At 38.8% G+C, this 26,877-nt stretch overlaps 1 protein-coding gene across 2 annotated transcripts in view; it reads left to right on the top strand.

Annotated features, from left to right (window-relative positions):
* Nucleotides 1–26,877, top strand: part of DCLK1 (doublecortin like kinase 1) — a gene marked incomplete at both ends in the record, with an annotated part of 231,908 nt that overhangs the window by 162,739 nt on the left and 42,292 nt on the right. For both annotated transcript variants that reach the window (XM_084300967.1, XM_084300968.1), the window contains 3 exons: nt 6,859–6,953; nt 23,620–23,704; nt 25,041–25,149. In XM_084300967.1, the coding sequence (XP_084157093.1) occupies nt 6,859–6,953; nt 23,620–23,704; nt 25,041–25,149 (289 nt within the window). The remainder of the gene's footprint in view (nt 1–6,858; nt 6,954–23,619; nt 23,705–25,040; nt 25,150–26,877) is intronic.

Raw genomic sequence — 26,877 nt, 5'->3', positions numbered from 1 at the left:
TTGTCCTGATGTCTTCTTAGGGCCTTTGATGTTTTTGTTGGCATCAGATATTCCTCAGGAAAGGAGATGACAAAAGAGATGTTAAATTTCAGCTAGACCCAGGTATCAGCCCATTGCCAGGGACTGAAAATTAGGAATGTCTGACAGCTATTCAGTAGCTGTCGGCTTCTGTCCAGCTATCAATTAACACCACTGGTGGCAGCCTCAGTGCAGGTGAAGAGGTAATGGATTTGAAGAGAGCAATGCTTACTTCTTCATGATCATTATTTTTAATCAAATCAAGAGCAGCATGAGGCAGCTGGAATTACTGTATCCTCAGCCTGTTAAATTAAGGAAAGTTACTGCATTCAGATGAATTTTTTTTTTCAGCCTCCAAAATCCTAGCTATGGTTTTCAGGACTTGCTTAAAAAAAAAAAAAAAAGCAACTACTTTTTTTTTTTTTTACCCTCAAACTATCACCCAAAATATTTCAGATGCTTGAAATCTTATTTGTAACAGTGGTTCTGGTTTGATGCTAAGAAGAGCTATTTTGGAATTTTGGTTATTTAGTGAGATAAGTGTATATCTCAAGAGTAACTTGAGTGATACATATCTATTCCAAATGAGAAAGGGGATGTTTGTGAAGAATGTCTCAAGTATTACCAAAGGCTGGGCTTTTTTAAAAAAAAAAAAAAATTACATCTGGGCAAAGACATTGTGGAGTTACAGATCAAACTAAAGCCGATCAAAAATGTAGATGTTCCCTAGAGAAAAAAGTGTTTCAGGATATAGAAATTGGATCTTACTGAAAGCTTCTCTAGAGCAGATGCTTGTACTTTTCTCAGCTATTAAAAAAAAAAATAAATAGTTAAGTAGTTGTGATCCTATGTAAAAAGATATGTTTTCATTTAGCTTGATAGTTCATCCTTCGGCTGTTATCCAGAAACAACCCTTCTTCAGCCACCTGACTCAAGAAGGTCTTCTGGATCCCAAAGGAAGGAACATGACATATCATATTATCTCTGGTGGGGTCACATGGTTTTATTCACACTATTACAGGTACTCAGCTGACAGCTTTTGTAATAAATATGCTGAAACGAAACTTTCCCAAAGACAAGATTACAAACCCATGGGAGTGATGGAGTCATCTTACAGACCCAGGGATTTCCAGATGATTTTTACTTTGATCCTGACTTGCTTTTAATTTTTTATTTATGCTGTTGGTATTTGATACTAATCATTAAAAAAAAAAAATTATTATTTTATAGCTTATAATAAAAATCAAGAGTCAGTAGGAGAAATAGATTTGGCTAGATGCTCTTAAAGAATGAAAAAGTTAAATGCTGAATAAAGAAACATCCTCAAAGTTGGTACTCCATTCACGTAGTCTAATTTGAGAATCCTGATCTTTCCAATTAGGCAAAACAGTTCAAAATAGAGATTTTCATTAAATCTTGCGTTACACGTAGGTGCTGTCTAGATTAAGCACTAGGTGAAATTAACTGCCAAGATCATAGACATCTCTGATGAAATGCAGAGCAAAAGCCAACAGCAGGTACTTAGCCACCTTCTGAGGCAACAAGAAAATCCTGTTGGATTTCAGGGAATTATTAATATTAAGGAAATATTATGTTATTATTAAGGAAATCTCATCTTGTCTTCTGAGGTCTTGGGCATGTCTGCAATGTCTACGTCTGCAGCACTTCTGTGCTTGATAGTTGGACATAGCTGACTTGAGGTTGAGGTAGCAGTGTCATCTTAGTGGACACCTTGTGGAGATCAGCCTGTGAGGACCTGTCAAGCCTCTTGTGTGGCCTTTGATAAACTCTAGGAAGGACTGAATTTTGAAAGGACAGTTTAGCTCCAGCTGTAAACAATGCAGTACTGATTACCTGGGATTTATCTCAACCAGTTGCACACTAAAGTACAAAGCCTTGACAAAGCCTTGTCTTTACTGAGGGACCAGTAAGGAACACGGTGCTCTGCACAAACTCTCCTCTTTGCAACAAAGGTAAAAATTATGAGATGTATACAAATAGAATACAAATTGAGAAGGAATTAAAAGGCAGGATTTTGTTCCCTAAACACTTAGAAATTACATAATCTTCAAACAAAAGTTTTGTTTTGAAAAGGACATTGACAACCTACAAGAGTAACTGAGACACGGTCAGGTGGTTATCTGGCATTACCATCTTCTAGCTAACAGTTGCTAATATGACCTACACATGTTGCTGTTACTTCTGTAAATCTTTTTTTTTTTTTTTTTTTTTTTAGTTTCAGCTGTTGCATGTCCTAGTCATGAATAAGTTGTGGTTGCAAAACAACCAGCACTTCTCTTAGTCTCCTCTTTCCTCTTCATGCACACTTTTCTGTTTGGCAAACCACTTTTGTAGACAAGCAGCATCATCTCAACATGTTTTATAGGATACAAGTACTAGCACATCAACAGGCAGCTTTATGGCAGAGTAGGATTTTAATGTAATGGCACTGACATCGGCAGCTTCTCAGACTGGCATTTGATATTTTAATTCAGCTCCTCTCACTTTTTGTTTTTATTACTTAATAAAAAGGTGCACTATCAGAATGACTTACCTATTGGAATGCTATCAGTGTACTTTCTACTTACAGCATTTTGACCGGTCTATAAACATCTTCATATGAAAACCTATCTTTCGTTTATCTCAGTAGATAATGGTATCCAGCTTTAGTGTTCTTTTTTGTGGGGGCTTTTTTCTACCTTCATGCATTTGCCAGGTGTTAAAAAAAAAAAAAAAAAAAAGACAGGTTCCTGCCCTGTTATGCATTCAAGCTCAGGAGAGATGACCGCAGGCAAAGGAGTTCACAACAGCTGAGCATGTGCATATGTGTTCTGAGAACAGCCATAATAATTTGTTTTTGTTCTAGCTTTTTAATACGTATTTCACCTGTGAATTTTTGAACAGATAAATCTTTTTCATGAGACGATGGGAGGGCGCTGTGTGTTAAGCTGATGTCTCTGACCCCTGCCATTTTATGAATAAAAGTGACAAGAAAGCTCTTGCCTCACTCAATGACATGATTAATCACAACAGTGATTTACCAATTTCATATGTCTTTATCTACATCAGGGTTCCCTGTAGGAACATGAGCTGTATCAGCTAGTGAGAAATGTAGTGCAGATACTGGACAAGAACGAATTTTCAGAGCAGAATGCACAGAAATAGATTTTGGAGCAGTTTAGATTATATTCCTATACTTATCTGAGATGCGTTATTATAAAATATTACAGATTTTATTTGTATATTTGTTGCCATGTCATCTGGTCATAAAGTGGATATATAAGAATGGTGTCATGATTGTAAGTGGAGTTGATGGAGGTGATCACAATCAGTCCTGCGTTTTTTGGCTCCACAGCACCAAATATCAACTCAATTTGAAATTTAATATAATGATTTGTAAGAAACTAGAATTGGAGGTGGAATGGCCAGCAAGCTGTAAATGAGAAGATAAAAAAAGGAGGACTACTGCAGTAGATTGAGGAATTATTAGGAATATCCATTTCTTCCTAGTTGTGACCTCTGTCTTAGGCATTACATTAATTAGGAATAATAAAAATTCATATCCCTACATATGCAGAACATCCAGAAGACAGACAACACGATGTGCTGAGAGAGGTCATTCTGCCAGAACGTAAAGCCTAAGTAGAAGAACGGTCGGGATGACTTGAGTTAGGTTGGATATTGTGGAGAATTGTATAGAGAGCTGGGAGCAGAGCCCACATCACCCAAATCCTTTTTCTAGATGACTCGAGTGTAGACCTCTTACAGCCTTAGGACATCAGAGTTTAGCGGAGTCCTGTGCTTGGTATGAAATCCATCAAAATTGATCGGGGGAGGAGAATTTTGATAATTTTGCTTAGTGTCAACTATATACCAATCCTCCAAATGTGTGGGTTTGGATTTATCTTGCCTGACTTTAGAAGTCTACACTGCAGTGGACATTTCCAGTACATTATCGAACAGATGTTTTAGGCAGTTGCTTCAGGATGATATAGCTTGTTCTACAACAGCAAGTTGGTTAAAATGAGCTGGAAAACTACTTCAAATGTAGAAGCCTACACTGTACTTACCCAGTGATTGGTAAAAAGGATCTCATCCCCAGAACTAGTTGTCAGCTCTCTAGTTTCCTAAACAGCTCTCTTTAGGAAGTCCTTGTGGGCTCACAAAAACCCTGATAGGCTTTTAAGGTACTCTGCGCTTTTGTATCTGGACATGGATAAGGAGGTGAGCAAACTAATATCCTGAAGGCCTTGGTACATTATTTTCCTCTTGATTTCACTTATTTCAGACAGCTAACACAACCAAAACAGCTATCATCATTTTCAGTTTAAAAAAAATAAATGCTGTTGGGGAGAACATTGGAGCGTAGCTTAAGCACTCCGGATGCTCCAGTAGTGGCAAGTGAGTAATTTTTAGGGATTATAATACTTCATGTTTTCATCTAAAATAACTGCTCGTCAGCATGGTACATGAGTCAAAGGCACCATTGCATCTACTTGTTTGTTTTCAGTTGGTACCCTCAAGTTTCTCTCTTCAGGACAGAAATTTGCAGTAGCAGTTGGAAAAAAAAATAATTGAGAAAAAATAATCTTGGAAATTATAGAGAAGCAGTCAATCCAGAAGGAACAGGAACCTGTGCCTAGTGCTAAAAAGTTTATTAAAGTGTACCTGTTATCTTAATATTTTAACAATAATAAGAAAATCTGCTTGGTTTAAAGAGAAGACAGAGCACAAGTCTTACTATGCAGTAGCAGTCTTGAGGTCAGGGTCCATGTGAATAGCAGTAGTTTAGTATTAGTTTATAAGTCTAAAACACATTTGTTTAAAAGAAACGCAAATAAAGAAAAACTTCAGAATTTTTGAGACCCCAAGAAGCTCATTTTTGATGTCTTCCCGTATCCCTTTTCCTAATTGTTTTCAAAAGTATTGCTAATGACTTTGGGTTTAGTCATAGATCGTACAGTTGGCCAGACCTATGTGTTGTGGTTTGTTTTTTTTTTTTTTGCTGAGTATTGGATGCCCTTCAGTGAATGTGTCCATATGCTTGTGCTCTCCCCCACACACTTTGGACAGCATTTGAATCAGTGCTGTTATATACAAACCATTGTCCTCTGTACAAAGAGAATGTGTAGCCTAGATGAGTGGAATGGTTTTCTATAAAAGGATCCCATTGAAATGCAATTACCATTTCTAGTTGTTCCTGTGCTTGTACAAAACAGTGCACCCCTATCACAGTAACAGTACCTTGCACAAAATGATTTTGAGGTGCTAATCACTAATCTTTGTTGAGGGGTCATCATTTATCGTGCAGTATAATGTATTTTATATATTGATGTGTACAGTGTGGTATGCTTCTTTCTTGTAATGTGCAGGCCCAGTATTAGGCAGTGAGAACAATGCATTATGTAAAAAGTAAGGAAAAGCCATTAAAAATGCCTACTGTATTATCCAAAGGAATTAGCATTTGCTAGATTGCCAGTCAGCCAAGGTTTTACAAGAGTTATTGTCATTTTGATTTCCAGATGAGTCATTTGGTATATTGCCCCCAAAGGCACCTCGTTATGATTCAGTGCACAGCAGATAAAATTGCTTAGGCTTTCGGGGCTCCGTGGAAAGCGAGTGGGGGTTGCGGTGGCTCAGCGTTGTGAAGCAGCAGCATTATGCTTAATTGACACCTTTGATGTAGCCCTAAGACAGCACCTGCACCTCCCACTGCTGCTCTGAAGACGTCAGCCTTACGCAGAAAAGGCTTCTGCTTATGAATCCTGCATCGCATTCAGCTCACTCTGTGAGCAGCCCTAGCTATCCTTAACTAATCCCATTGCTTCTCAGCTTGGCTACAGCTTGGCTTAGCAGAGAGCAGGAATTCTGCTGCTCGCTGTTGTCAGGTTAAACAGTAAGATTTTGTCCATGTTAGAACTCATAGAAGGTAAGTCAAATGCCTTGTTGATATCCTGCTATGTAAATATGCTCCAGAGATTCAGAATTGGGGAGTCTGATTGTAGATTCTGTTTTTCCTGATGCTGATAGATTTGGACTGTGATAGAATAGTGGCTTGCTTAAAGAATATTTACATAGATATGTGATACACGCTTTTTAGTGTTTCTATCAGTGTGAACATTATTGATAGCCTCTTGTGTGATTACTTTGTAGTAGAATTCTGTCCTCTGCTGGAATTGTTTTGTTAATTAAACGGATAATGTCACATGCATGCAAAAGATGCTTTACAATTATAAGCACTGCCAGAGCTGGAGGAACTGACTTATTTTAGAAAGTGATGCTTTGCTGTAAGTCCTACTTGAGAGGTTGCATCCAATTTATTTAGACCTAGAAAGCCCTTCTGGGTTAAGCCTGAGGTGATGGTTGGGTCAGATGGTAATGCAAAAATTTCTTCAAAGGAGTGAGAGAGGAACAGCAAACAGTTGATTTGTTCTTGCAAGCAGTACTGCTTTTTATTCTTGGTGGGTAGCACTTGAGGCTGTAACTAAATTGAATGAAAAAGGATTAAATATAGCAAATATCTGTTAAGGTTAACAAAGCACCTTGCTCTCCATCACTTTCAAGCACAGGAACAATACAGTTTAAGAAAACATGTTTTCTATCATTGAGTAAACAGTCTTTTCAGGTTCATTGATTATTTGCTTGCACTCTGTATAAAAATTGGCTTCATGAGCCAAAACTCTGAGGAAGCAGCTCTTTTATGAATTAACCTATTTAATGTTTAAAACATGGAAAAAAAAGTTCAAAACAGAATGAGAAGGAATGAGAAACCTTGATTTAACTCTTCCTCTGCTTTTAATAATGCCTTGTATTTATTTTTTCAATTTGTTGTCCTTTTAGTGAATGGAACCCCTGGTAGCCAACTTTCCACCCCCCGCTCTGGGAAGTCTCCAAGCCCATCTCCCACCAGCCCAGGAAGCCTACGGAAACAGAGGGTAAGGAAATAAGGAAGCTGATTTCTGAGTATGGCTGGGGAGAGTCGAGCATAGCTATTATCAGATAACCTTCTCCCCAGTGATACCTTGTGCTTAGAGATGTAGGGTGGAAGAACCTGGCTACTGTCCTTGATGTGTTTGTGCAACATTATTAAGTGGGAAACAACAGTTCTGTGTCTGTCCAAATGTGAAGTATGATGGGAATTGGTTTATCCTTGAGGGAAAGTAGGGGTTATCTTTCTCCATTTTTACAAAAGTTTCTTTTGTTTCTAGTGTCTATTTCCAAACATTTTGCAACTGAAAGGAAATACTCATGTTGTCAGAGACTTTGTTGTTGTTTACCACGGGCATTGTATCACTTGTAAAACCTACAAACAGCTTTGATTTTGAAGCAAGGTAAAACAATATGTGAAATTTAGCTGTGGATTAGGTGTGATACACAGCCTAAAGAGGCAGCACGAGACTTGTCAGTCACTTTGCTGGACGAGTTGTTAGCAGCTGTAGGTTCCCATTAGCAGTATGTATAGAGAATCTACAGCGTACCTAAACATCCAGGATTACGGTAGTACCTATGCTACTGCTGTAATGCCCCAACAGAATATTACTCGTTCAACCCAAAAGGCTCCACATGCTGATTTAATTAATGGTATTTGTTCAGAAGCAATGGGACAGATGTCTATGTGTCTTCTCTTCTGCTATTTCCTAAACTGTGCTCAGTTTTCAATGAAAGATTCCCCAAGGCAGTGCTCTGTCTCACACTTCTGTTTATAAACAGAGTTTGAACACATGGCTTTTTCTGCCTTTTTAATTTTTAAATAAAGATGATTTCTGTCTCCCTAAACAAGGGATTACATACTGTGCTGACACTGCTTGGCTTTAGGGGCTGGTGCAGACCTGATTCCCCAGGTACCCAGACCAGAAATAGCTGGAGCATGGCACAGCTTCCTTCTGGCCTGTGTACCCTCCTTTCTCTCCCCTGGCTACCAGGGAGCTGAGGAACTGTGCGTGCCCATGTCTTATCCAAGGCTGGGACTATAGATTGCTTAGAGATTTGGGAGCTGACTTGGAAGTACTTGGTGATCTTGCAGTGTAGAGGTAGCCAGGAGTGGCAGCTTGGAGCCCTGGGGCAGTCGTGTGTCATTGTTGGGTACACAGAGAGTTAAGATGCAAATTTCAGCTGGATAAGTACTGAAATCTTGAACACAGTGTCCTCCACACCTGTTTGCTCTTATTCTCGAGGCTTGTTAGTGAATCATTAATGTTACTGAAGAGGGAAGAAAGTTCCAAATGAATTATACATGGGTGAAGTGAGGGTGTCTGTTAAGATGGATGATATCAGTATACAGTAGATCTTCATCTGCTGTAAGGCTGTCTGCTTTCATTAGTAACTTCCCAAAGCTTCCTTCCCCACCACTGATGCTTCTCTTCCCACACTGAAGAAATGTTTTGCTGTTAACATTTGTGGATGGCTGAGTGGGAACCATGTGGTCAGCACCATTAGACACAAGGTGTGTTTGTCCACAAGGTTTCTGACGTGAAAATGTGAGGAGTGAGGCAGATGGGCTTCATCTCGTCCAGGCTCCCTGTGTGGAAGTGTAACAGGATCAGTATTACGGGTGCACAGGGCTGTGTAGTGGTGACATACTTGCATTGCTAAGTGTGTAGAGAATAAGTATTGGAATAAATTACAGGAGAGAGAATAAATTGTGTAAGAGTTGAATTCGCTTCTTAGATATTCACATTCAGTCCCCCCGACCTCAGTAGGGGACCTTTCATGCTTCTTTGACTTTATTCTAGACCAAACAGACAAAAAAAAAACCACTGTAGCTGCAGAAACACGGAATACAGTTACATGAAAATGCATTGGTATAGTATTATTTAGTTTACGAAATACATTAGATGAACTACTTCTAAGAAGTTAAGGGATGGAAACTTTACACATGCTCTGAGAATTTATGTTCCTTTCATGTTTACTTTATGAAGTGAATGATCTAGAAGTCCAATACCAAAACACAGGATTGTGTTGTTAAAGGTCATAACACAAATTCCAGTGACTAAGTCAGCTGCATGAAAAAGCATTAAACAGTGCTTACTAATCTAAAATTGTGGTGTTGGCAGTCTAAATAACATTTTGTTCTGTTTTAGTGCCATCTTTTGTGTGATAAAATTTTGTTTAGAAGACAGGTTATATTAGGTACCATATTGTCAGAAACCAAATTTGAACCCAGAGCATTGTGCTTTGTCTTGAGCCGCTTTACCTAGAGGGCCGACTAGCCAGCTACAGGGGCAAATTTATTCCCTAGGAGGTTATCAAAGTGTTGGTATCATGTGGTAGTCTTTGAAGAGGAGACTAGTCTCGCTGCTTATCTTGTCCCCAGTGCTGAGAGGTGAGGTGTTGCTGCCCCCTGCCCAAAAGAAGAGACATCTGAAATAAGATGCTGGGTCCTGGGAATGCCAGCTCAACTTCGTAGTTTGTTTTCTCTCTGCCCCCCTCTCCGTGCGGTTTGAATCAGAAGGGTGCCTGGGCTCTCCTGCCACTTGGGGTGCCACTGGTAGTGCTGGGTCTGGAAGACTGCAGGGAACGTGGGCTCTAGCATATAACCTGATTCCCCTCGATGTCAGTGATTAATCACCTCTTCAGCAGCCCCGTCCAAGTGTTTTGAGGGAGTTGTAGGCTTGGTACTTCCAAATGCTCAGGGGTCTGGGCATGCTGCCAGTGTTTCTTCCTGGGAAATACAGGTGAGAGGAAGGAAGTCTTGCTTCTGAATTCAGAGGGATGAAAGCAAGGTAACGCTGTAGGCTAAGGGATTTGTCTCTGTGAATAGTAAAGACCTGCAAAAATAGTACAGATGGTAGAATTTTTCTAAAGAAAATACTCCTTCTAATTATGGAATGCATTAGGCAACTTAAAATAGGGATCACTCCTCTTACTGACATTTCATCATTCAGCCTTTAAAAAAATAAATTCTGGCCTTTGACACAAGGCTTTCCATTCCTGTAAATAAAACCCAAAATGCTGCTGAGATACATGTACTACGATCATGAAAACTGTACTCTTGCAACCCCACCAATAAAATTTTAGACCCTCAAATCCAGGACATAAAAGATAAAGTTTCATCCTTTCTCTCTCACACATGTACATGGCTGAGTTATTTCCATAAATTCAGAAGTCAGTGAAAGTCACATATATAATCTTGGTTGAAATTCAGTCTATATTTGGGGAAGGCAGGATTTGAAAGATTAATGTCGTGGGTGTAATATGAGGACTTGAAACAGGAATCATTTGAACTTCTATGGTTTTCAGCTTCTGAGCATTTAAACATGCACCCTATGTAGTATAGTTATGTTTTCTTATATCTTAATTATTTTTGATAGGGAATTAAGATTCTTTTTTTAAAATTTTTATGTCCTTACTTGTGTATTTCCGAGCAGAATGAAACCATCTGAAATTCAGGCTTACAGCAGCTGAGTAGAATCAGTTACCATGCTGCACATGCTCACAGTTCCTGCCACAACAGAGTTAGGTTAATGATAAGGACTTGGAAAACATGACAGGGCAATCGTAGTAATAAATACACATAAGAGCATCTCCCACATGTTATTTAATTAGCTTTTGTAATAGTTTATGAACTTAGTTTTTCCACTCTCTTGTAATCAGTGTCGGTACTTCAACTGGAGTGGAAATGTTTTATACTTTATATCTGATTTTTCAGTTGCTTCCCATTATTATAAGGATTTTTTTCTAGAACATACAGGATGATAAAAAATTAGACTTAAGGCACTTCTTGCCTAATCAGACAGAGAAGTTGTATTCTGGTTATATAAAGATTTTTTGAGTTGTATGTGTCCAAGAAGGTTGTACTCATTCAACAAGTTTTGTCTTTTTATTAATATATGCAAAATAATAGATAGATTCTCCTCATATTTTTTTTTTTTAAATATACAGCTCTTAAAAGTACAGGCAAGGGAAGTTCTTGCAGATAAAAATATCTTCCAAGTATTTAAAACTATATGAAAGGGCAGAGAATAAGATCCTGAAATCTTGTGCATGATTCTTCTTTAAAACAGTCATATTCCCCAAATACTAAAAGGCAGTCCTACAGATCTATTTTTAATATATTCAGAAGACTAAGCAATTTCCTGGAACGTGCAATTCAAAAGTTTGTTTTGTTAACCTCAAATAATTTTTTTTTTGGTACTATATATTAGAAACTCCAAAACTGTATGTGCACAAAAGAAATTTTAGCACTTAAATACTTTGTATTCAAAACAGAATGGGCTTCTCTGTTTGAAGTTCTTGTTTGGTCCAGATTGTTCACAACAAAAGAGAAATTTGTTTAGGACTTGATTTTCAAAAGCGTGTACCGTGGCTTACTGTATGTACACGTGCCCATGTAAAATAAGGATTCCAAGGAACTTAAATAGGTCCCAGGGAATTAACATCCCTTTTATTTTTCCTTTGCCTGCAAGTAAAACAGAAACCTTTATAGATCATGTAGAGCCTTGTGAATTTGAAATTTGTAAGGGATTCATTTTAGGTAGTCCTTGTTTTATAAAATAGCTTTTGGATTTTTTTTAGTTACCTTCCAGTGATGACCGAAGAACAAAAACCCTAAAGCTGGCTCCATCAGCCTTCCCCTTCTTACCCATTCTTGTATTTTTCAGATCTTGCCAATGTTTTGTCTTGAACTTGTTTTGCTGTACTCTGTAAACATGTTTTGTACTTAAAGGATGCCCAGAAACAGCTGAAAGGTAGCAGAGCTTGGCTATGTGGTGCTGGGGAGGCAGAGAGCTGCAAGCCATGTGACTGCTCAGCACCTCTCTGCACCATCAGCTGTGCTGAATTCACCCTAAAAAAATAGTACTCTAGCCCAAACCGCTTCTCCTCGTTGAACTTTCTTTCATTCTGTGCTGCCGTGTGCCTTGGAGGAGGTTGTTGTGCTGTGTAGGTTGACTAGGGCAGTGTCTCATCCCCTAGCACCTCCAGCATTTGAGGATTATCTGATCACTCAGAGGATGCTCAGAGTGGGTGTTGAAAACTGAAGTGGATCCGTACACTCAGACTTGCTCTCTCTGCTGTCATGAGCTGGTTGCTTGGCTACCATCAGAAAGAGCCAGGACTGGGGGATTTTACATGCTGCTTTACACACACAGGCCCCCAAAAGTGGAAAAAAGATACTATTGTCAGTGCACTACAGGTAACGGCAGTGTTCACTGTCAGCATTCAGGGCTCAAATGCTGCTGGATCCGTGGTATATGGCCAATGGGTGGCAAGTTTTGATTACCTTGCAATGTAAGGTAAGCATTTGCTTTCCTACTGCTGGCAACAAAACAGTAAAAAGGGGAAATATATCCTATTTTGGAAAAAAAGAGATTAAATTCATATTGCCAAGTCTCCAAACAATTAGGAGACTCTCGAAAAGTCAAAGATTGTTTAATAATGTTTAACAGGAAAGAATCAAAGGAAAAACTCACTGCCTCTTAGAATATCTTGTGCATTGAAACTCCAGATTTATTTACAGTGATCTATTTGTTGACTAAAAATAATTGTATGAAAATAAGCAAAAATCTGATTATATGGTATATGTGTATTTTATGTTAAACGACATCTTCTGGTCCACAGTAACAAAAAGATTGTTAGACAGTAGCAGTGCAAGAAACCGAACACAATAAACAAATCTATACTGCACTTCATCTTACAGGACCTGTATCGCCCACTCTCCTCGGATGATTTGGATTCAGTAGGAGACTCAGTGTAAAAGAGAAAATGGAACAATGTTTATGGTTTGTGATTTGGTGAAGGTTTAACATTTTTAAAGAGAATAGCTGCTAATTTACAGTAATAGTGAATCACACAAAAGAGTTTTGCATATTTAATATTAAAAACATGGGGCCAAATTAATTCTAGTGTGCGGGGGTATTTTTGGCTTTACCACTGCATTTTAATGCAAGAATTTGTAATGAATGAGCCATTGAATATGCCCATCAAGTACAAAACAGCATTGTGCACACTTAAAGCAATGGAGATTGAATAAGGTGAATATAACGCACAAATCCATAGTGGGCACATTTATGAATAGCACTCTTTTTATCATCTGAGGTACTGATTATATGTTCTGTTTTTAACATAGGTATCTTTATTCATTTTGATACGAACAGTTAATGAATGCTTTGCTTTTACCAATGAATAGGTAAAATGCAGGAAAGAAAAAACCTGCCATATTAAACTGCTTGTACCACGCTGTCTGATCCCAACACAAACATTTGGAGCGCTCTCCTCTCGTTCCTTTCAGAGTTTGGTCTTTTTAGCTAAGTGAAAGGAAAAAGAAGAAATCTCGTGTGGTCGCAGAACAGAAAGTCAATGCTTTCAAAGCAAAGTTAAAGTTCTCTTCTTACATTCTGGTGAGTGTAAACAGACGAGTGGTCACAGGAAACATGAATGTTTTACCTTGCAAGAGCTGTAAATACTGATCATCCAGGTGTTGCAAGTAAATATGGACACATTTCTAAAAGAGGAAATAGGTGGGCCTGCTGGCTACCAGTGTAATCTGACACACGTATGATGACACCTTTTGGTAAAACACATTTTGCCTGAGAAACCTGTGATTATTTGCACTTATGTTAAGGACAAGAACATTTTTTGTTGGCTTGCTGTAATAAGGCAGTTGATGCCATTTTAAAATGAAAGCACACAGAAATGGCGGTGTTGTAAATCATCCTCCTACTGACCTAATTTCTCTGCTTTCATAATTTCTAGAGGTGGTCGTTTTGTACAGCATGAATATGCAAAACTCCTTTAGTGTTAAAGTAGGTCATGCATTATAACCAGTTGCTTAACAAATATCTACTAATTTTATTTGTTTTCTGCTGCTTTATTGTGAGAATTTTAGTTGACTACATTAATTTACATAATAGCAATATTTCCTATTGTATGTTGCATATTCCTTTAATATTTATCTGTTATATTTAAGCCCATAGTGTAGTGATGGCACACTGTTCCTGTTTCATACACTTCTTTTCAGTATCTTAAGTACTAATAGTTTAAGAATTAGAAATTAGTGTGATTCTGATCCTCAGCAAAAATCTATAGAGATTATATTTTTGGTCTACTTAGTGATGATTTAATATATTTTGAAAGCAGGCAAATTTACTTAATAGAATAAAATGGTTAGCTGCCACATGCCAACTTTTAAATACAGTGAAATAATTTCTTCACACTGATTTGTCCGTAATAAAATTCAGCAGCTGAAAAATGTTGGCATGTGACATAAAGGCTTCGCTGTATCATTATCGTTTTCTTTATGGAGGATATTTACAAAAACAAATAAATGGGCAGCAGAATACAAAACTTACCTTCTCTGTTTTCCATACTCGGTTCCAGTATCACCTGGAGGGAAAGTCACTCATCTGGCAGGTTTGCTGAAGCAGTTAGGTCATTTCAGTTTGAAATGCATGTTTTGCCATTCCTGCTTCAGACTTCGGATTTAAAACTGCTTCCAGCAATAGGAGCAGTCCCCCTCACGTACTCACAGGGCTGTCCTGTTCTACTGAAAAAGTGCACAGCTGTGAAGTTTCTTGCATTTTTGCCTGTTAGGAGGGAATGTCTTAGTAAAATGTATTACTTAATCCCAAGAAACCTGTATTATGTTAAGGTGCATTGGGATCAGCTTCCAAAAATTCAGAGAACTCCACCAGACTGAACAAAACACGTACTGACTTTTTGCAAATTGCTTTTTCGTGTAAAGAAAATAAATTCCAGGAATTTTATTTTTCCTCCCCTCTTCTTTATAGACTACTGCTGCTTAAGGCAGTTTATTAAGAATGTTTGCTCTGCACAGAGAGCCCAGCTTGCCAGCAAACAGGCATGGTGTGGCTTTGCCTAGCTGTGGAAAAGAAAAATGGAAAAATCAGTAATCGTTATCATAGCGAGTTTTCCATCAACACTGTTGCAAAGAATATGCTAGCCTATAACATTTAATCATTTCAACATATGACTTGTATTAAGGGGCAATTCAGGGGCAATATGTATCATTAATATTTCATTTAAGGAATGAAAGTCCCTTAGAGATTGAAAAGGTACACTGTTTATAGACTTTGAGATCCCTTTTGTGTGGAATGTAATTCCCATTATACATGAGCAGAAATGAAATGTTTCTTTTGAGCAAGACCAGAAGGTTTCAGTTTATTGGTGAAACCGAAATTGTGTTTCATGATGCTGTAGTTCTACTCGCAACAGCACGGGTTTTAGTTTGTCCCTAAATTTCATCAGCTTCATTAAATAACAGAATAGCTCAAGTAACTTTATAGTGTCTGAACCTCTCATAGTTCTCTGTATGCTGCATTATTTGTGCCTACTGTCAGGTGATTATGATGTAGCTAAAGAGTTTCGTATAGATTGTGAATGCTTTGCTTCCCTTTGAGCTTTTTGAATACGTGTTTATTTCCCTAATGCTTTCTGCAACTTTCTGGATTATTTTTAATCTCTTTCCTTTTTCTTTTCTGCAACAAACAGTTCACATGTGAAGCACAGAACGTGTCTGTGTGTACATCTGTGCGCACACGCACACACAAATACATTCATTAATGGCTACGAAATCCATGCACAGTTAAGTCACATATGTGGCTTCTTTAAATGAATATGTGGGGAAAATATATGATGGGAAGATGTTCATCTTGTGGGATTCGCTTCAGCTCTGTTCAAGGCGATGGAGCTGTACCGATCTCTCCCTGCTGAGCAGTTCCCCTTAGGAATCCTACACAATTTTAAGAGATCTCACGTACAAACGAGGGCTTAGTTCTGCTCCGTTTTAAGTTGGTGGCAAAACCGTGATTGACTTCAAGGTAGGAAGGATAGGACCTTATGCACAAAGTATATATACACTGACAAAACATTAACCATAAAGCTGAAATGGCATTATTTTGACATGGTCAGACCTGTATCTCCTCATCAACTGCACTGTTCTGCAGTGCAATTGTTAAGTCATGCAATGTTAGAAGTTGGTTCTTGTTGTTGTTGATATCAATAAAATTGTTAACATTCACTATCCTTTGTGAAAATTGCTTTTCAATTTTTAACATAATTCAGGGACAGCACATTACATTTGGTTATTTTTCCCTTCAAGCCATTTCCACAGGCTGTAAAATGAAAATTCTGGGGCATTAATATTGTGAATATAAATGTGCATTATAAGAAGGGATACATAATGTTAAACAGTCTGGAAGAACATATGGATTTGAGGTTGTTTGACTTAACAATTCAAATAAACAGTAGTGTTTAGTTTTACAGTTGTGTATTTCACACTGCATTTGAACTTTCTGTGGTGTAGTATGTTACAGAAAATGTTCTCCAACTCTAAAAGTTTAAATTCACTAACAGTAATATAGGAAAGAACTTCTGATCTATCCAGGCTGCCTGTTTTGTCAAAAACAGTAGAAAAATAAATGAAAAATCTTTATGGTGCTAAATTACCTTGTCACTTGATGAATACTAAGATTAATGTCATCTGTGCTTTTTCTTGTATACAGCCTAATACAAGATTGCTCTTAATTTAATCTTCACTTTCAGTTCATCTGTTAGTGATAGCACAAGATCTTGTGAGTTATCAAGAGGAAAACAACCTTATGTTACTCAGCCAGCAGTAGCTTTACACACAGGTAGCAGTAAGCAAGTGATGGTTGCACTCATTTGAAAGAGGTGTAATGCCTCACAAGCAAATCCCTCTGTTCACAAGGCAGTGTTACTCCGAGCTGTGCTTGCTGTAGTAACACCTTTCGACTGGCTTGTTTTGCCTCTTTCACCGTGCACCAGATTTTTCGGGATGGCTGGGTGCCCTAACTCCCCACTGAAGTCAATGGATATGTAGATATGTTTGTCGTGTACGCACAACTTAATAGAAGGGTTAAAAACACACACAGAGCCTGCATACGTACTTGTATGCATTTTAGTGTCCGTGTTTGTGCATGTTGATTATATTCAAATTCGCTTAAATTAACCCTCAGCAGTGAAGTATGACAAAAGATATACTGTATTCAGCGTGTGCTTGTTGTCTGATGTTACATGAGGTAATTAGTTTGTGGTTTGCCCTGCGATACAGTGTTTTGGAGTTTGAGCTGTAGTGAAAGAGGAGCTACCAATGTTTGTGCTAAGACCTCTTCTTTTTTGTTGGTTGCACTATGATCTTGTAAATATTGGCACATTTCCAACATAAGTTTAAGATTTTACAAAGTTATGCATACAATTATTTTTTTTAAAGAAAAGTGCTTGGATATTTGCTTTTTAAAATATACCGGTTTTGTATTAATGTGATGCAGGAAACCAAAAAGATAGCTGTTGATTTATCAGCAAAAAAAAATGTTAAACTTGCAAAAAATAAATGCCGATGAATGTTTTATTTAATATAATCAGCTGAAGAAAATCACCTTCATTTTTGTGCCATTGTTTCATCATACTGTGTTGTACTTGTGTTTCATATTTGACCATGTCATCCTGGTTGCAATTTGTTGTTTCGCTAGATTTAACATTACTGTAGATTATTGTAAGCGATGTAATAAATATATTTAAAAAATACACACTGTTCAGTGAGTTTATTTTGGAAACGTGATTAACAGGCTTTAAAAAAATACTTGCAGTCGGTATTGCTTGTTCATTTTGGATCAGTATTGTCTATCTGACAGTTCACTCGGTCTAAGCATATGGGATTCATGCATCCCGGTGGGTTCCTTTAAATAGTGGATGCATTCAATGCTTTTTTCAATAATAAACTCCGAGCCATGGTATTTAGATGTAAAAGATCCTTCAAGGAAGAATTTGTTTTTAATGGGATTTATGGAGACAGTGAGTGTACCTGCCTCGAACTGCTTATGGGTAAGAAGTGTGCACGCAACGGGGTAGATTTAAGTATGAAGTGGGAAAAGAGCGTGCTGCATCCACAGCAAGGTACGAGCCCCTGCTGACAATTGAGCTGTAGCAGCTCTCTTCTCATGTCACGTATTAGGAAAACATGCCTGTAAAAAGCTAAGAGTACTGAAACATACCCACAGCGTTTTAAAGTATGTACCTTGTTTTGTTGATACAGCTTTCTACTCTTTTGCATATATGTATATATATATATAAAATATACATATCCTTTGCCAGGCTGATGCTTCAGGTGACTCTCAGACACTCTCCTAGAGAGATCTGTGGCCCTCCTAAAAATTCCGCTTTTGAAACCCTTTTCTTAATGGTAAATAGGTCTGCCTGAAAAAGTCATACAGACACAGAAAGGAAACTGCATTACAGAATGGAGAAATACTGGAGGCACAATAAGCTAGGTTTCTGTCTACCAAGTAACAGTTAAAAATATCAGGAGAGCTTTCAAAAGAGTTGCAAAACAAAAGTGGTGACTGCTCTGTCCTTATTTAGGTGGAAGAAATCAGAACCTCCTTTGACTGCCTTTGAATTTTTATATTGTAGTCGAGTGGAAAATTTTATCTGTGTACGGCTTTAGAAGAGGAAAAAAGAAACCTTCACATTGCACCGCTGCACATGTAACTTTTTATGTTAACCATGGTATGGATACAGTAATGCTAGGTCAACTTCCGATACCATGAACATGATACATCCATTTTTTTTAGATCATCAATCTTCTCTCAAGGATGCCAAAGGTTGAGGGAGCCTCCTGTCTGAATTATGGCTCAGCTTTGGAAGCAGCTGTTAGGAACTAGCGGGGGTTACATTTAAGTTTGCTGTTAAATACCATATAGAGAACTCTGTGGGTCTCTCAGAATTGCCTTGTTACTCAATTCAACTCAGTATATAAGCAGTTGATGCTCCAGCTTAATTTTTTGTAACAGAACCAAGTGCTTCAGCTTGGAAGTTTAACTTCAGTCTGCCAGCTCCATTTTCTTGCAAACTCGCCCGGTTGTCTCTCTGTCCCTCAAAAAGGAAAAATAAGTTCACGACACATGCTGGGTTATTGCTTTTGCTGTTTGCATTTACCTCTTTTTCCAAGCTATGTAAATCCTGAATTGCATAAATGAAAAAAAAAAAAAAACAAAAAAAACCTTTAGATTTAAAAATCTTTTAATTCACTTGTTTAACAGTATAGTGCAAGGTGTAGAGCTATGGATAAGTAGCATATTGACATACATTTTTTATTACTCCTTTCCAAATGAAGCAGTTTATAAATGAATGTGGATCTTACGTGTCAGTTCAGTGCAGTGTCCGACTTTGCAAAGAAAACAGTTGCATCATTTCTCTTTCTGTACATGGAATTCCACTGGCTTCCATTCTTTCAGCAGGAAGATTTGAGGTTTCTCCATGAAGTAATTTTTTGCCAGCTCTGTACTGTTTACATGAAAACTTCTTTCCCCTCTCAGCTGGCTGGGCCAAAAATGCAAGTGATTAAACAACGGAAAATCAAAAACATTTTTCTCCAGATAGAGTCGGGAGCTGGAGTTTCAGTGTAACCCTTTGTTTCTCTTTAAGCTGAATAGTAAGGAAAACTTGGTTTGTCTTCTAAAAGTTGCATCCAAATATATTTGTTTTATTATGTGAAACCAGCTGTCTTCCGCTTAACACTGCTACATATTACAAGAATTTGGTGAGTCCTTCAGAGTCCTAACTGCACTGTACTGTTGTCTTTATTTACCATTAACCATGAAGATCTTTAGGCTGTGGAGCTGGCTGTGTCAGAAATACACAACAGCTACCTTGCAAAGGTTACTTATAACCAAAGTGAGCACTAGCATGGGCTCCATAAGAGCTGAGCTGTTTTGCTTTGTCTTTAATCCTATTTCCCCTTGCTGATTTGAACTTTATCTTAAACATGCTACAGACACACGTAGCTTTTTCTCTTCCCAGGCTTTTAAATTACATAGGATTCTTGGGAATAGGGAAAACCTTAAGAGACATCACTTAAAAACATCAAGAATTCCCTCGTCCCGGGCCTCATTCCTGCATTTACAATTTGTTTACTAATTTTAACCTTTGCTTCATTAATGCCATTTCTCAACGAGTATAACTCTGCATGAGTTCCAGGCTTAGCTTTACACCTGTGTGCCTTTCTGTTACTCACATTTCATCCAGATGCTTCCTTCATGCCGTGAAAATACAAAGGAATCTATTGTTGAGAGAGCTTGTAGGCTCCATATGTGCTAATAAAGGTTTTGAGAGGTTTGGAAAATATAATGCAGTGTTTGGTTTTTAAGATTCAGGAATCTGAGTTGCATAATCAAACTTCCTTGGGCATACTTATTTAAGTTTCCTTTCATAATAGCTGATAGTGATAGTCCACAAGGATTATTCCTGCTGTTGAGTTAAAGTGTGGTTTTAAGATTAATTTAGGACAAAGGTGAGTATGGGGAGAGAGAAATTGCAATAATATTTATTTTACTGCCGTTTTTCATGGATTTAGCACAATTTCCACTGAGATACAAGCTATTCACAAAACAGTTGCTAAATAAATCTCCCAGTGAGACACGGATGAAACTCTAGAGCACTAATGTTTCCATTCACATCAATGAGATGTGTGGTGTGTTGGCCATCTGTTATATAAAACTGAATAGGATCTGAAGTCCTTACACCAAAGACCTGATTTTTTTATGCCATCGCTTTTATGGAGGTGTGCCATAAAAATGGCCATGTGCCGGCAACCTGTGCAACGGGACCCCTTTAAATCCGTGTCAAAGCGATGACATTTCGAGCACCTCAGCATCTCTTAAAATTAAAACAGCTAATTGCATTAAGGTCTGTGTGTTGAAGAGATTATACTCTTGCTTAGGGTTTGTTTTTTTTTTTCCTCCCATCTGTAATATCCCTAATGGGGTCCGCAGCTGGGAGAACAACAGCGTGCACAACAGACTGCCTCGCGATTGGCAAGCCAACTGGAAGGAACACCAAGACCCACAAGGATTGCTGGACCCGGAGGGCTTTCAGCTTGAGAACAACGAGCTAATTAAAGTCTAAATAAACGCAATGTCCTTCTAGCTTAAGTAAAGATAAATAAATAAGTGCCTGCGTGTTGTTCCAAGGGGGCTGAATAAAGACCAAAATACTTGTGTGTCATGTTTACCTTGCAACATCTCCTTAATTGTGGAAGGTCTGTGAGCAAACCTATGGTTCCTGATGGTTTCTAATCTGTTGTTTTAATAGGTGGGGTTCAGCAAAGGTAATAAAATATCCATTTTCTTTGTTTAAAGCTCAGCACTTGCTGAAGTGCTGTGCAGAAGTGGGACCTAAAAGGAGTCTCATTTCGGAAGGACCGAACAGTTGCAGTTCTCAGCTCAGCCAGAGCTTGAGGATCCTTGAGAAATTAGGTTCCCAGATAGAAATCTGACTCTCTCTAGGCACTCATTCGGTGAAGCTGTGGCCACCGAGATAGGTCTGGGCTTTAACATCTCCCATGCTCACAGATCAGGACAAGGAGTGCGCGACTCTGTGAGGAGGCCGTCGAACTGCCAGAGGAAGCAGCAGAGGGGTGCAGTCAGCAGTGCTCGACCTAACATCTGCCAAAAAGTGTAATCTCACCGTTCAAAATGCAAAAACTGAACAGAGTAGTTGTTTGATAACCTGTTGAAATATTGGAACTAACCTTTAAATGTAAAGATTCGTTTAATGAACTGAATATATAATAAATAACTAAACATTGCAATTCCTTTAGGAAAATGCTGTGGAGTGGAAAAACAAGTAAGAAATTGCATGCCTAGTCTAGGAAATCAAACAAACACAGCAGAATGAGCAGAGAAAATATGTATGGTTGTGTTTTTTTCCTGCTAATTTTACAATCAGGAATGTAAAGGAAACATTTCTCTATCGTTATGTGCATGTAAAAATAACGAGTTTGAGAATGACTTCTCCAGCTCTGAGAGATCATAGCATTTTCCCGGTACCTTGATCCTCCTCTGCTCGTTTATTCAAAAATGAACCTGAGGTAAGTTTTTCCTGAGATGTCTAGCAGAATTTAGCATGGGAATAGCACATGCATAAACATGTCCTCATCGTGAAACGAGGCTGCAGTGTCTTAGCAAACTGCATAAAATCAGCCAGTGCTCGCTTCTGTTGTCAAGAGGCAGCAAAAGTAGTCCAAAAAGTGATTAATGGAATTTTTAATTCTGCTCAAAGCTCAGAAGAAATGCTTGGATGGAAGAAAAGAATGAGCTGGGCTGGGCTTGATTAAAAGACGAAAACAGGCCAAGAATCTCCTCGTAGATGGGCTGTGTGCAAGCTCTCCAGATTATTTAGTGAAAAGCAGGCTGAGTTCAGCCTTTGTCTCAATCATCTGACCTTAATCTATTGTGGGAGAAATTAGAAATCTGTCTTTTCAAATGAACTCAGCACACTGGCCAGCTTTTAACTCTGCTAACTGCATACTCCCTGGCTCCATGCTCTGCACAATTTGCAGCTACTGCCTTGTTAGTTATTTGTGCTGCAGTTGTCTGCTGCGCCACAGCAGATGAGGTGGTCCTGCAGAAGGTCTGCTGCCTTTGTAAAGTGCATTGACACCCTGATGGGCATCCAGATACCTTGCAAACACAGACGAGGAACCAATCCACAGTGTTGCTTACATGTCACAGCCTATGATTTATATAATATATAGACAGGAGGTGACTGAATACTGCAGTGCTTTGTAACCTTTCAGCATGCAAACTATGTGAACCCAGGAGAGTTTTAGTGCTGGAAATCCTCTGAATACTTCTAAACTCACATTGCAGTGTGAGAACCTGAAGAAATGCTCATTTTTGCTCTAAGTTTAAGGGACCACGGTTACATTTGTAGCTTCCTCTGGTTTCTGCTGAACATGGGAAAATCCTGAGGATATATTTGCCTGACCGTTATACAGCACAGGATAAAAATTTTGAATGAAATCCAGCCCATCTCGTGTCTCTGTGTTGTTTCATCCATCTAGATGTGTGATGAAGCAGTCTTCCTGAAGTACATAGCTAGATTTTATACAGAACTGATAAACAGAGATAGGTTTCCCAAGTGAGATCCTGCCTGCTGTATTTTCAGCATCCAAGCTGGGAGGCTAAGGGTTTCCCTCTGGAGGCTGTACGGGTACCTTGCTCCCCCTGTGAGTTGTGTAGGCAAACATAAACACTCGGTGTACAAGGGCTTAAAACCAAGGTACAGACCCATGCCCTCAAGTGGGCTAGATCTGGTCACTTTATTTCAAAATAATAATAAAAATATTCACCCTGACATTTATTTTAATTGTACATTTTCATAACGATTTCTCCTTTCTAGAGCACAGCTGGGGAGGTTTTCACCAGAGGGGGATTTTCAGAAGTGAGGAATTGCGCCCAAAACAAAACCAGCTTCAGTCAAAACAGATGTTTGTGCTCTGAGTGCCTGCTAGGTTAATGATGCTGCTGAGGGAACAGCTTCCTGCCTGCAGAGGGCATACAGCACCTCAGTTTTCTCTGCCAAAATATGTGTGGAGTAGGGAGAACGAATGGACCACACATAAAAGCATCGCTGCATGTAATGAATCGCGGATACCCACGTTTAAACGGAGTACTGAAAGTGCAACTTCGGTGGAATAATTGAAGTGTTCACAAACATCTGCATGTCCCTCCACAAAAGTGAATCAATACTTTGCATACAACACCGAAGCCTCTCTGGGACATGCTGTGGGTACTTGTGCTCCTTAAAAATCATCTGTTTCCATTTGTGTCTCTCCATTTCCAGAGCTCCCAACACAGTGGCTCCTCTACCTCATTAGCATCCACCAAAGTTTGCAGCTCTATGGATGAAAATGATGGACCTGCAGAAGGTAACGTTCGAGGGCTGACATTTCAAAGCAGTCGATGTAGTGATAACAGCAGCTGTGTAGGAAATGAGTCATTCTTCCTGCCGGAGAAAGTGGGAGCAGTGAAGGCTGGATGACTCGGCTCGGAGGCTCGGCAGCCTTGGCAGAGCAGCTCAGGTTCGCTCCGGATCACATCTGATCTGGACATCCCTGCTCCGAGGTGTCTCTGTTGTAGGATGCTCTAGTTCCACAGGTGACCCAGCACTGGCTGGGTCATTTTACCGATGTTTTGTCTCATCTGTCACAAAACCAAAGAGCATGCAGCGATTTGGGGTCTTTGCTGAGTGATAACTGGTCTCACCGCATAGTAAGGCTTTGAACGAGGTGGCTGAGGGATAATATCTGCTCTAACACTGCCAGTTCACACGCACGTATACCTAAGTGTGGATGTATGGCCTTGTCTGATAGTAACTCCTCGTGCTGCCTATGGACTCAGGCAAACCCCAGCCCCCATGTGTCATAACATTCGCTTTTAATACTAAACTGGAACAAAGGACTGATATGATACAGTTAGAAGGCGTTGTCTTAGTGAAAATTTCTGAGGTGCATTTTTCGTTACAATATTTGTATAGTAGTTTGTATCAGCTGCAGTTTACAGTTGGCTTTTAGAGGCATGTTAGGTATTTGTAACACGCTATTTCAAATACATTTAAAAATAATGGTACATGAATGAGCACTAAAACACATGAAACTACAAACTTTTCGTATGCTTAGACACTGTGTAATGCAATTTTACCTAAACATCTGGTGCCCAGGTTGCATGTGAGGTAGTATTATTGAGAACATTTGTTTAAAAACTAAATATTTAATATTGGGGGAGGGGGAGAACTAGCACTTAGCACATGAGGAGTTTTATGGATGTCTCAGTTTACAGGATGTAATAAAATAAGTGCTTGAGTGTTGGACTTCTTTGGTACATATATTTAATCATGCTGTGTCAAGGAGTTCCAACCCTTTTTGGAGGCTGGTCTGCGCTTGTGCAGTTCACAGAGGCCTTTTCATAATTAAAAAAATACAATTTTGGTTTTGTCCTGGGGGCATATTGCAATGGGAATGGTAAACTATGTAACACTCGAATGGTGGTATGTTTGAGCCCCCAGAAGTCTTATTTTTCATTATTGTATCTGTGTGAAACCTGTTGAGTATATACTATGTCAGCAGCGTGGTTTCACTGTACAGTAAGTGAGATACTGACTCTGAATGGTTTCCAGGCTCCTAAACCATAGACTTAAAATGCATGTTATGTGCAACATCTGTGTTTCCTTCACTAACAATAAAAATGTACTAATGATTCTTTCAGAAGTGTTGGAGGAAGGTTTCCAGGTTCCAGCATCGATAGCAGAGCGATATAAAGTTGGAAGGACTATAGGAGATGGAAATTTTGCTATTGTGAAGGAGTGTATAGAAAGGTGAGAAGGATAATTTGCTTATTACTGTAAAAGCAATCATTAATGCCATGCTTTTTCTAGATCATGTCTTTCTTTGTAGAATATAGGACATATGGAATAAGGTAATGTCTCAATGCCAGATGGAAAAACTAGACTAATGCTCTCTCATGTGAAAATAGAGCACATCCAAAGTCCAAGGGACAATCTATGACTTTAATTCTTTGTGGGGTTTGTGTTTTTTTTTTTCTGCCGCACAGAGCATGATTTTACCAGTTCCTTGTATCTTTCCTCTTGCACTGAAATAACATCTTTTCTTGCGGTGTGTTCTTCCAACTTGCCATTTGCATTGCACCAGTTAATTATTTTACATCTAGGAGCATTCATAAAGATTTCAGGAAGTTTTGTGTGTGGCACAGTGATTACGGAAAGCACAAAAAGATGGCTTCAGATCCATCTATTCTTCCATCTGACACTGTGGAGTACCTCTTCCATGTTTATCTTTAATAAAATGTGCATCTGTCTCCTGCTTGCTTTGTACCATTGCATGAGCTCCATCTAACTTTAGGAGTCTGCACTGTAGACATCAACATCTAACTTCCTCAGTGCCCTGTGCAGGCAAAAGGGGAGAACAGTCACCCTTGAAGACAGACAGACTACTTTTAGACATCCACTCTAGGTTAGAGAAGTCACAAGTCACCTCTCACATCTGTGTTGCTTAAAGTGTCCAGGTTGACCAGCTTAGATGTCAGTTACTAAATATATTCAGATGAGTCTTGCCCACCGTGTTTGAACTGGCTGAACCCAGCATTTAGAGTGTAAAGTAGAAGAGAACAGAAGACAGAAATGCTGAGTAGAACTGCAGGTGCTTCTTGGTGGTATTGTTAAAACATTGGAGAATATGGTGTAAAAAAGTCAGAAGATACCTGTATGTGAAAAGATTTTAAGATTGTTCATGTTAGATGGCAGTAGTGTATGAAAGGCAAAAAAAAAAAAAAAAAAAAGAAAAAGAAAAAAAATAAAGCCACAGCTGGAGATGTCCAAAAGAAAAAAACAATAGAAATGTCAAAATCTGATAATGAAATTCCATGAATGAATTTTTATTTCCAGTATTATCATATCCTAGGCTTCCAGAAGACTGTAGCCTCACCTTTGGGCTCAAAGAAAAAATACTTTTGCTCTTTGCCTGTAATAATGTGATTTTAATCCTAGAGGCTAAGTCAAGAATAGATCTCATGACAATGATAAATTAGGTTGGCTGGTTTTAAATGCGAGTCTCCTTGGAGAAAGACAGGTCCCACTTTGGATCTGACAGTGTCTGGCAATTTGGAGACCGTTAAGGCAGCTGCTGGGGAAGGGGAAAGAGGGAAAAGTGAATTTTGTATCGGCTGACGGTGTGCTTGTGGAACTTGGCCCACGCTGTTGTGAGGCCTTCAGGGCTCTTCCAGAGGGAGTTCATGGTGGAGCTGGTCGTGCAGAGGGCAGTAGCTGTTCAGATCAAACTCTAGGGTCTGAATGCTGGACTGGAGAATATGGAAGCCTAAGGGAAGCAAAGCAAAGCAATATGATATTAAGAAAGCATGATACTACCCTACAGGAGAGAGGTGAACTGATGGAAAGCATGAGTGAACATCTCACTAAGAAAAGAGAAAAAGGAAAGCGGAAAGTGAAGTGAGTACTGACTGAGAGAACAGGGTTACAGGGCAGAATAATCCTTTGTGGTTTGGGTACACTGTCATTCAGAGGAAAATG

The sequence above is a fragment of the Netta rufina genome (genome assembly GCF_964035555.1).
Source record: "Netta rufina genome assembly, chromosome: 1".
Classification (NCBI taxonomy): Eukaryota; Metazoa; Chordata; class Aves; order Anseriformes; family Anatidae; genus Netta; species Netta rufina.
The sequence above is the reverse complement of the archived record's forward strand: the minus strand, read 5'-3'. Positions and strand labels throughout refer to the sequence as shown.